The 12,393-nt window shown below is 35.3% G+C and overlaps 1 protein-coding gene across 2 annotated transcripts in view; it reads right to left on the bottom strand.

The window, feature by feature from the left end:
• Positions 1-12,393, bottom strand: part of LOC133517046 (proton channel OtopLc-like) — an 84,767-nt gene that overhangs the window by 54,246 nt on the left and 18,128 nt on the right. The window contains exon 1 of one of the 2 annotated variants that reach the window (XM_061850187.1): positions 1,508-2,190. The exons of the other annotated variant lie outside the window; for it this stretch is intronic. Coding sequence (XP_061706171.1) covers positions 1,508-1,560 — 53 coding nt within the window. The 5' untranslated portion in view covers positions 1,561-2,190. Of the gene's footprint in view, positions 1-1,507; positions 2,191-12,393 lie in introns of those variants that run through there. 2 annotated transcript variants of the gene reach the window in all.

Raw genomic sequence — 12,393 nt, 5'->3', positions numbered from 1 at the left:
TATTTAGCAGACGAAATATATTAAACCATTGCCTCAAAGTCAAACGGTATCCAAGGAAATGGAAAAATGATGTCATTTTTAACTTTGAAAAATTGGTCCTTTGTGAACGTTAACAATAGCTCGATATAAAGCGCGAAACCTGTATTTACAGAGTCAGTTAATAGTTATTTGTGTTACAGCACGCTTACTATATAAATTACTTGCCCCGTCTTGTGGACAAAATACAGCTTTCTCATCAGTTTTTGAAGAATAAAGAGAGCTTTTAGAAGCTGGTGTGGTCAGAAACAAATTTCCGTGACTACATTATCACCTGTCGCTGAACAACACCTTTTGTAAAAATGTAATTATGTCTCCATTAGGCACATTTGCGTCGTTTCGCGCATTTTTAGCCCTCCTTTGTCTCTGATGTACGTGAGCGTTATGATCATACTGAGCACAACTTATGTAAATGGAACCATATCATTGTTTCTTCTTTAACTTAATTTGCATGGTTTCTTGAAAACGCTACGATGGATCATGAGTATCATGACCTAAGCATCAATAAGCGGGTAAAACCTCATAAGAGCAGTAAGTTATAAAGTCAAGGTTTGGTTAACTTTAAACCGACTTTGACAAAACAAAGAGTGGAATCGTTGTATAATAGGATTTGCACATTTATTGTTATACCTGCAGTATTTCACTGCAGACTTTATGCAGAGTATTTTTAATTTATTTTGCTATAATTTAAATTACACTAATAATTTTACAATTAGAACTAGCCAAACTTTAACGTATGATGGCAAGATGCGCTCATTTTTTAAACAAGTAAAAAAGCATCTTAATCTATTTAACCTGTGACATGTCACTTATGCTATCTTAGCTTGGTCTGAATCTAAAATGATTAAATGTTTTTTTCCGCGGTGTTTATAGACACATTAATGTATACGTCCTATCATTGCGAAATGCAGGAAGGGATTCAATTGGTTATGTCAAGTAGCTATGGGCCGTGTTACACGAAAAATTACCGCCTACGGGTCGGGCGAGAATACCATTTATTTCATTACAATAGGAATGAGCCGTCGCGTGAACAAGTCACATTTTGTTGAATTTTATAATAATTAATCGCGGCCACCCCTGTCAGCGCGTTGTGAGGTAGCGGTCGACGACCCCGGATTTAGGACGACCCATCAGTGTTTACAACTAAACAAAATACTTGTAGAAAGTAGGACGAGGGACGCCCATGCAACCACACTGGCGACCATTTCGCAGCGATCTATCACTTTCCTGAATGAACACCTTGTTATTCTCCTGTTAATTACATTTTAATTTAGGTAGGTACAGAGGGCAGAAAAGCAACAAGTTTATGTAAATACGTATGTCGCTTTGTAAGTACTTACCTATGCATAGCAGAAATGTCAAACGCTAGTAATTTAACAAACTCGCCCGGTATTGTGAAGTGTCATACGACGAATTTATAAATCGTTAATTAAATGAGTACCAGTACTGAATAAAATACTCAAAACTCAACCTTTCGTCGGGTGGTACTTCATTGTCGATCGCTATGGACTCGGTGATCTTCATTGCGAAACACTTAAGTTTGCACTTTTTTAAGCACTGAACAGAACACTTACATAGTTCAAAACTAAAACGAACAAATATTAAAATATAATTAATATTTTATGGGTGCGTTACAGAAAAGCCTCAAGATCGCAGACTGACCGTGAATTCAAAGTTTACTTTGAATAGTTTTCTGCGAGCACCACGCGTCGCGATCCGGGAAGAAGCACTGATCTAATACAATGATACCACGGCTCTGGATTGCTGCAATTTCATACTGTGATAGCAGGCATGGGGGCGGGCTAAAGAGGAAGGCTCTCAAGCGAAATTGGAAAATAACCACTTAATAACATTGCATTGACGAGACTCCCAAAACATAGTCGAGTTAACAATATCATCAAAATACAAATGACAAAATTTATGGAATGCCATCAAATCGCCAAATCTGTGTTATTTGTATGAAAACTTATTCGATAATTCCCTAGTGGGTTCATCATTGTATCTTTTTTATAGTAGTTAGCTGCATAATGCTAGTAAAATAACACAGACGAGAAAGCTCGAGAGGAAGCAGGGATAATGTATTTATTATGTCTATGGATGCCTTGTACCACTACTCGATCTGTACCTACAAACGTATAGCATAGATTTATTGGACTTTAATGGGCTTGCGAGACGCGTTAGGGGAACGTTGATAGGATGTCACCGATATCCCGGATAACATGGCACTGCGCAGTTTTTTTGCAGCAAACCTGTTTGATTACACTACGATCGTCTTGTATTGGTTTAGTGCTTGGTAAAAAATTGTTTGATTGTTCAGGAAAAATGGTGTAGCACTGTGTAATAAGCAAAAAGATTACTATTTAGTACTACAAATTAGAAGTGTTCATTTATCAAAGTAAAACATCAGCTTATGGTATGTTAGTCTAATGTTAACTTAAGCTGAATAAACATTAAGAAAATGGTTGGAACGTTTTCATATTTAGTTTTCAGGAACTAACTAAACCAAATTTTGTGAAGAAAGCGCTGCTCCGCCAGCATCAAGATGGGTATATATTTATTTAGATAACGAGGCGAATATGAGACTATTCTCATCGCAAGAGCTAGATTGGCGTTAAATCACGTCCTTTCATTTACAGGAAGAGTCCCCTGACGGTTGCTTCGTAAATACGCGGGTGCGATTAGTGTCAATTTATGTTATGCAGTAGTAGTCCTGTCTGTCAGTCACGTGTGTTTGCAATAGACACAGAGCTAGCTCCCGGAAAAATGTATACAATTATAAAAACAACAAAACCCATCTAATATGTAGTACTCTCCTTATTAATGGCAGTCTGCGTTTCTTACCTCTATACCGTCTTGGGTCCGGGGGTTTGTTCTTTGTGGGTTTTCAAATATATAAAATCAATGCGCATTCGTCGAAGTGAAGCAGCAGAAAAGTCATCATGCGAATTACCGGTGAGATATTTCCATTTCACGTATAAATAACTGTATGTTCTTAACAGTGATTTTAGGCACTGTATTGGGTACTGCTGCCTACAAACTACCGTAGATAATTATTTCGACTCTTGCGTCCCAAAATAGGTAGAGTGCCTTAGGATTTACTTATGAAAGAGGATTAAGTTCGTAAAGATCTTCGACGTTGCAAACCCGCCTACTTAAATTAAGTTTAAAATAAACAGTTTATTAGGTTGTTCGTAACAACCTAATAAACTGGGTGGGTGTAATCATTTATAGATATACAAGCTGCCCACGAGGATCCCGAGAGATTTTAACCACGCATTACTGAGGCCAAAAGAAGGAAATAATATTATTTTTTTACAAATTTTTGTATGTGTTTGTACATAAAATGTAAACGCTATTTGTAAAACTGTAACTCAAAATGAATTTGAACTTTTTTTTGTAAAACCTATTTTTGGCAAGTGTTACTTGTCACTTTTTGACATCTATCAATAAAGATATTTGGACTAGGTCCCATGGCAACATTGTCATCAAAAAGGCGTTTTGAGCTCAGTAACAATAAAACAATGTTTGTTTAATAAGTGGCTTTAACTCTGAAATTAGACGAATTCCAAAAAAGTTTATAGGACCTTCTAGTCTTTAAATATGATCAGGAATATACTTGTACTGTTAAAATCTCTCGCAATGCTCACGGGCACCGTGTATAGATATAATATATGCAAATCTAATTGGTCACATACCACGATTACATTTTATTTTTGGGTTTTTGCTAGGCGCGCGAAATGACCAATGATAATACGAGTAAATAATTTAGTTGATACAATTTGGTCCTGTAATACGCAAAACAAATCTGCCTAAAACAAAAGAATCATAAAGTCAGAACCCAACAAAACTATTATTACCTTATTGATCGCGAGTGATTATCGCTTTAAAAATATTTTTTATATTCTTTACGATTCCCAGCCCTTATCAACATGTGTAGTGAAAAAAAGGATAGCTACGGCCACTTCACTACCTACGCCGAATAAGAGGATCTCTACCACTCTACAAATTAATTAAAACCTATGTTTATATATTTATATTTGATAGCTAATTCAAGTGAAGTGATATTTATTTAAAGGTTTTTATGAAATTTAATAATATGAGTGTTGTTTATTTAAGTGACAGAGTGCAGTCAGTTTTCTTGTGCTCGAAGTTTGCCTCTGTTTTGTTATAGCTAGATTTCGTTTTTATAGATTGCATTACAAGTGAAGGCTCAATTACTTTCTGTGTAAAGCTGCGTACGGGCGCTAAGTGTAAAGTAAAGCCGTCTCCACAGATGACATACGTTATATACAGAGAGACTAGCCAAGAGTATAATCAGGGGCCCATTTCCCGAATTGTATTAGACTAATCACTGTCAAGTCATATGGGTTACCATGGCAACACACTAATAATATTAGACTATTAGTCCAGAAATGGGCCCTAGGAAGGCGACTATGGGAAAAATTAAAACAAATCATTTTATAGAATTGCATAGCCTCACCTAAACCTGACTGAGCAACCTAATTGGGCATCGGTGGTGTTTGGATCGTATCTAATACGTATCTAAGGAGTTTAATGATTTGACGTACAACCATGATGTTATATGATTAGTTAAGTTGTTGTTTTAATTGTGCTTACTGAGTGGATTTCTGTCTTGCTGGTACTAACAATAGACCGCGAAAACATCAGGGCTAACCAAAGCTCTCGCGACGCGTTCTTACCTAATTACAATATTTCGTGACAGTGTTTATAGACTTATAGTTACATGAATAACATGAATCAGTGTATCAGTGTGTTGAGCTAATTGTGTGTGGTTCGTGTCCTTGCTAACCGTGACGATCACATGATCGCTGCAGCAGGACACTTGTTCGATTCGAACGCAGAGACGCTGAGTCGCGGTGACTACCATGTCTACACCACGGCTAAATTTGGAGAACTTGTTCAAACTCTGTCATGCTTCAGCACCAGCATCTTACTATATTCTAGCTAACTACAATTAAATCCAGGCCCACAGCAGCAACACCTCTCTAGTATATCTTTTATTTATAGTCTTAATTGTTCTACATATAGAACCATCACTTTTTATTAAGCTGTTACTTAGATACTTTTGCAGCGTTGTTTGATCCGCTACTTTTGATGCTGACTGTGTCTAGCCGCTGTTCATCGGCGGAAGACACTGTGGCAGACCAGTAAAAAGTTCTAAAATTAATAGATAGATGTGCAATTTATAGATCTCATGGTTCTGAGACTACGATATTACGACATTATTTACATCAACAACAATAGTTCTTGTAACGAAACGACTAAGATTCATATTTTGACTATAAGGTGTAGAGTTTGTGAAGTTCAGGGCTTATAGAGTTAGAAGCTTGGCACTACGTAAGATCTGATAAATTTTTAAGATATAGGTTTTTTTTGTATTGCGATACAACGAGGAAATGCTGCCATTTCTTTTAAGATTAGTTTTATTTATTAATATGATCTTGTTAATATATGACACAGTAAAATTGCCGAGACGGCTAATGTTTGACATTGTATACACCTCCACTGTTTCGTTAATATTTTACTTTATAATGTATATAAGATACTATAATTAAATTATTAAGGAACTTAACATAAAAGCGAACCTTATGGTTTCGTCTTGGCAACATTTTACATGAAAATGTTTTTAAAGGGATTCCTACTTTCCGATTGATTTTAAAAACCCTTGGCTTGCCTCCATCGGGTAAAATGAACTCGCAAATGACGGCTTACTGATGATTTTAATATCGGTTGGATGTCAGTGCACGTTCGAATTGGCCAGTAACTCATTTCAAGACCAAATAAACCAGTTCTTTGCACTTCAAATTTGTATAAGTACCTTTTTCGCGGCTAGCTCTCCGTCTATACTCGTGATCAACATCATGGAGAGGAAACGATATAGACCGTAATTGACTATATACATAGGTTGATTCACGAAGGCTTGCGCGAATTTTATATGAGAACTATTAAGAATATTCAAGTCCCTCACTGAAAAAACATTCATTCCCGATACAAACTTTCCACCTTCTATTAACCTCTTTATAGAACGAACTGTCAAAAACGGTGAAAATGATTGTCTTGTTTTTAATATTGTGTCTTTTTACAAGTTAGCTACTACTAGAATTCCAATTTATCAATTCATTCGTAGACCATTATTTTAAAAAATGAAAGATTTATAGGTTACATTTAAAAAGTTTCATGACCAATCGGTGCAAATTATATTTCGTCAACTATACCTATATTTGAACACGAGGATTTGGATGAAACCTGTTGTGGATTCATAAAGTATGTAACAAGCTACCTTTAATTACTCAAATACTGGAAGAGTGAACAAACATTAGATTAATCAATTTGTTTAAATACAAATTTGACCTACTATCATCCCGGTAATTAGGTTTTCGAAAAGGGTAAAGCACTGAAATGGCGGTATAGTTAAAAAATTCTATTACGAAACACTTAGATACTCGTAGTAAAAAGAAACCTTAAGGCATACTTCTTAATCTACAAAAAGGATTCGACACTGTCTCTATACCCATCCTTACTACCTATTTATCTATACAACAAAGCTAACAGAAGTAATAGTATTTCAATGAAACATATAACGAGTGTAAAAAGACTACAATATGGCTAAAAAATAAAACATACGAGAAAACAGAAAAAATAATACATTGATCTTTATCGCACCTTCTCCGAGATTCACAAGGCTCATTCAACCATGCAAATCAAGAAGAATCAACTAGTTTACTTAACTTAGATCACTACCCTCTTTACTTGAAATGTAAACAGTATGTAATCTATGTAGAAAAAATATTATATTTGCAAATGGTATAACTGTGAACACTTAAATGCATATACACTGACAGGGAAAAATCTTCCACCAGAACTTTTACCGCTTTTAATATTTAAATTAAATTTTAGTATTCATTGTTTTTATATTATTTTTAAGAAAGAGCGAATACACAGGTGTCAAACTTTAAAGGAGTAATCCAGATATTGGAAAAATATTACTAAACATATTAATTGATTTTTTTGAATAAACGAATATGTAAGTTTCAATTGTTTCAAATCATTTATCGGTTAGGTCGGCGGCCAACAGGCGTCACGCAGTCTCGTGCCAAGTCCGGCTACGCTCCCTGATCCACACATTTTTACTTACCGAGAATAGAACACGTATTCCTTAAGAATAAAGCATGTTTTTGTTTAAGTTTTCTAGAACATAAGTTCGCGAAGATCTACATAAATCGCACAATTTAGTAGATAGAAACAAACGGAAATACGGCTACGGATATTATCTTTTACACAATGTCCTGTTTAACTACATCCGTTTAGAAGTAAGTAAATATTCTTTTTTGCTCCAATTGCTGAGTATAGACGTCTTTTTTAGGGTTCCGTACCCAAAGGGTAAAACGGGACCCTATTACTAAGACTCCGCTGTCCGTCCGTCCGTCCGTCCGTCCTACTGTAAACTTCAAATGAAAAAAACTGATGCGATTAAAACAAAGTAAGGTTTTTAAAATAACTACAATAAGAAGCGACTTTTAATTTAGATAATTGACAGTTTTATTTATTTATTTTTTTCTCTAGGAGTGATAGGCAGCTTCTTCCTAACACATTCAGTGGCAGCTTTTCACATACCCGTTTTTCATATTTGCCCATCACCTGCTGGAATTGTTAATGTTTTTTGGCTGTTTCATTCTTCTCTTTTAATACCCTTTTGATTTGAGCCCAATAATGGTTGAGAGAACGGCACTCCAGGGCGGTTGGTGATCTTGCTCTTCTCTTCGATAAATACCAAATGCGATTTTTGTACGAAGGAAATTTTATGATTTTCGACTTTGCCTAGAATTAAATAACGCAAACTTTAGCTATTCTATTCTAACCTTCGTACGAAGAACTGAACTGAATTTCGTCGTAGTTCGTTCCACTTTAAACGCATATATACCCCAGTTCTTACGATAAATATGACAGGCATGCTTCGATTTCGCAAATTCTATTATTCAGTTCTTCGTTTGAAGGTTAGGATAGCTAAAGTAACCGAAAATTTGCGTTATTTCATTCTAGGCCAAGTAGATCATACGATCTCCTTCGTACAAAAATCGCTTTTGGTAATTGCCAAAGAGCAGAGTAAGAGCACCAAACGTCCTGCAGAGCCATTCTCAACTATTATTGGGCTCAAATCAAAATTGTATTAAAAGAGAAGGATGAAACAGCAAAACAAAAAAACATTAACAATTCCAGCACATAATGCGCTGATGCAGGCAAATATGAAAAACGGGTCCGTAAAAAGCAGCCACTTAATCTGATAGGAAGAAGTTGCCTGTCACTCCTACAGAAAAAGGTATAAGTAATTAAAAAAACTATCAATTATCTAAATTAAAAGCTGCTTTTTATTGAACTTATTCTAAAAACCTTCGTTTGTTCTCAATCGCATCAGTTTTTTTTTTCATTTGAAGTTAACAGTATATTTTTGGTACACCCTTAAGTTTCATTTTTCAAATCAACTTCGAATAATATGAGCATATGTTCTGCTCCCATGTGACAATAATTTCACGCCCGTTGCTCGTCGGCGCAAATTCGTTTCCCAATACAACACTGTGATAGCCAGGCTGCCTACGGGGGTTAATTAAACTGAACATGGGGCGGCGGGATTGGTTTACGTGGTATTTACTGTAGTACGCTCCGAAATCATCTATGGTCAAAGCAAAATGTTATTTGGGGAGAGAAGGTGTGAGTGGTGTGACTTTCAGCAACCTAACACGCAATAAGATTACTAATAAAATAAATTTAATTTTCGGTAACATGCAATTGATATTGTTTAAACTAATACATACGGTAGTCATTAATGTTATAAGTTATTAATTACCTATTTGCTGAAACTCTAAGACTAATAAATCAATTAATAAAAAAATTAAACAAGTTAATTAAATGAACAGGATAATCAAACAGCAAGTCTTAAAATGTGCATTAAAAAGTGAATTTAAAATTATACAGTAGCATTTAACTAACTCCGTAGGTCGGGCTTAAATTAAGCGAAATTGTTCCCTCATTTACCTACCGTAATTTTCATATCCCTTTTCTAACGCGAAGAAACGTGGCAAAAAATGTAAATGCAAGGTGTTTTATTACGGTTGAACCTTTGGGAAGCCCCGCATATGGTTTCCTTATTTAAGAGGGAGCTTATGGATAGTTTCGATTTCAATATATTATACCTACCACCGGTCCATGTTTTAACATATAACATAACATAGCTATGTCATGACTTGAAAGCGACAGCTTACGAGTACATGAGCGACATGATAATAACACGCCTCAATATTCAATATCTGGCACCCAACCGGTGATCGTCGAAATAGCTCGTTGTTTACCTATTATTCAGGTCATATTTTTGAAAAAAATCTGTCGTATGGTAAATGATATTACTTTTTGGCAACCGGGTTCTTTTTACCTAATTTGATTCCGCTGAATCCGAATTTGTAGTTATTCTTATCTTGTACTCGTAGTTAGTAGAAACTATCTTAATAGAGACTAAATTAGAGGTCGAGGCATCATTTGTCCGGTAATCCTCCGGTAATGCTCTCCGTGCTCTGGGAGTTAATGCGCCCGCACATCTGAGAGGCTTTTTTAGAGATTACTGAGACATTTATTTGCTAGGTTTCTTGTCTTTGCGTTCTCTTTCATGATGTTTATTTGTTACTGCTCAAAAAGCTTAATAATCAGGGCAGAACAAGCGTAAGGGTGCTAATTAAAACCATCAAACACTTTTACAACAATACATGGAAATCAAAATACACTAAATAAATTTGATTTTTTGACGTGCGTTATGTATTTTTTATTAGCGTCATATTTTTATTATAACATTAAAATAGTTATGTAAACACATACTTTTTTCAAATAATATTTTAAACGGTTATTATTTTAAAGGGCTCGTGGTAGTTTGTTACGTTCGAATTTAAAATACTCTACATTCTAGAAAATACAATGCAGTTCTGCCCACTGATTTTAATAAATATTTAGAATACAAATGTATAAAGCGTTCGTCTCAAGCCCAATAAGCGACTCCAAGTCTGGCAACTACATTGTAATGACCTTAAAGACCCTCGTACACCTCAAAGAGTTCCATACACATATACGAGTACATTCAACGTATAATAAGACAATCTCATACCTACTATGTCAAGCTGAAAAAGTACTTATACTTTTGGATACCTAATTCAATGTTACTTACGTCGTTTTATTTAAGCATTAGTCTTAATCTCTATAGCCCGCACACATTTCCTCAACTTTTGCCGCGCATGAAATATCAAGCTTCATAAACCATTTTGCGCAACACGACTTATTTTTAAATGGGGGAGTAGTTTATTTTTACTACCAATAAAGTGGCTGGGTAAAATCTGTCCCTCAATTTATAAATCATGACTGAAAATTATAATATCTTTATGGTTGAGAAATAGAGATTATCAACGATGATCGGAAACTGTTTTTGCAGTTTATATTCCTACCAACAATAGCACAATCGGATTAGGATCAACCTCGAAAAATCTGGGACAGTCATGAAATTTGGTATGTATATAAATTGAAGGCCCCTTTTTCATCCCCACACCATTTGATATTTGGGGACCTCGAGGAATGGCAGCCATCTTGTTACACATTTTACTACTTTGGAAGTGTCTCTCGCTCAAACTATTCAGTTTAGAAAAAAATGATATTAGAAACCTCAATATCATTTTTGAAGACCTATCCATAGATAACCCACACGTATGGGTAAGATAAAAAAAATTGTAAAATTTTATGACGTACAAAAAAAAAACTACTTACTAGATCTCTTTCAAACCAATATTCGGTGGAAGTTTGCATGGTAAGTATGTTGTAATATACATCATATATGTTTTTTAGTTTTATCATTCTCTTATTTTAGAAGTTACAGGGGGGGCACATTTTACCACTTTGGAAGTGTCTCTCGCGCAAACTATTCAGTTTAGAAAAAAATGATATTAGAAACCTCGATATCATTTTTGAAGACCTATCCATAGATACCCCATACGTATGGTTTTGAAAAAAAATTTAGTTTTATTCTTAGTATGGGGAACCCCCAAAATTTATTGTTTTTTTTTTTCTATTTTTGTGTTTCTCTTACCAATTTTCAACAGTATAGTTCTTATAGTTTCGGAAAAAAGTGGCTGTGACACGGACGGACAGACAGACAGACATGACGAATCCATAAGGGTTCCATTTTTTGCCATTTGGCTACAGAACCCTAAAAATCCGTCCAGTATCCTAAGCTACAGGATGTACTGAATCATCAATACTTAAACCCATAACCCTACTTTCTGGTTAAGTCGCAGTCGAGTAAAATGTTAATAATAGGATAGATCACGTACAAATGTAAAGTGAAAAGTTGAATTCATATTCCTCCGAGTTTCCTATCAAGAGAATGTCCCCTGGAAGTGTATAAGCGCTAAACTTAGTTTCAACAAGTATTTTCTATAACAAGATGTATTTTTTCCGCAAAGATATCAAGGACTTTTGAGTGTAGAATTTAATAAGATTTAATGTTGCCCTACGCCATGTTTTCATAAAAAATTTAGATTTTGAGTAAAACGCGAATTTCTCATGGATGGTACACGTTTTCCAAGATGGTTGCGATACCTCGAGGTCCCCAGATGTCAAATGGTGTGGGCATGAAAAAGGGGGCTATAATTTATATACATACCAAATTTCATGACTGTTCTAGAAATTTCGAGGTTGGTCCTTATCCGATTGTGCTACAAGTATTATTATAGAAGTTTCAACGTTGATTTATCAAATTAATATCTGAGTGCCTGGAGGACTTTAGAAAGATTAAACTCTTTGTAGATAAGTATAATTTAGCTCCGTGGAGGGGCTACTTCTTCTTAATTTCGCTTACGCTTTAGGTCCATAGCCATATCATTTCGTCACAGCTGTGCTTAAGTCGCAAAGAAAATAAATTAATGGAAACCGTAGATATAATAATTAGGTAAGTACCATGTAGCGTCATTTCGTAGCTACTAGTACATTAACTCACATTACCTATTCACTATTAATAAATGCGAACGATTGTCGTTGCTGTCGTTCTTGAAAAACTTAGGTGATCAAAAAACGACTAAGTGGCTATAGAAAAACGCAAAAGTTTCTATTTATTTGTATTATTGCCGCTTTTTAACACAGAATGGAGCAAATCCTCGCATTCCTAATAATACACGAGTACCTGTGCGTTGTGGATCGATACAACGCCCGCTGGCATTTTATTGTGCCGGAAACCGACCCGCCCGACATGTAGCTGTTGTTTTCAGACTTACAACGGTTTCCTGGTTTTAGAATGCCCATGACTTTACAATT

Source organism: Cydia pomonella, chromosome 4, assembly GCF_033807575.1.
Source record: "Cydia pomonella isolate Wapato2018A chromosome 4, ilCydPomo1, whole genome shotgun sequence".
Classification (NCBI taxonomy): Eukaryota; Metazoa; Arthropoda; class Insecta; order Lepidoptera; family Tortricidae; genus Cydia; species Cydia pomonella.
The sequence above is the reverse complement of the archived record's forward strand: the minus strand, read 5'-3'. Positions and strand labels throughout refer to the sequence as shown.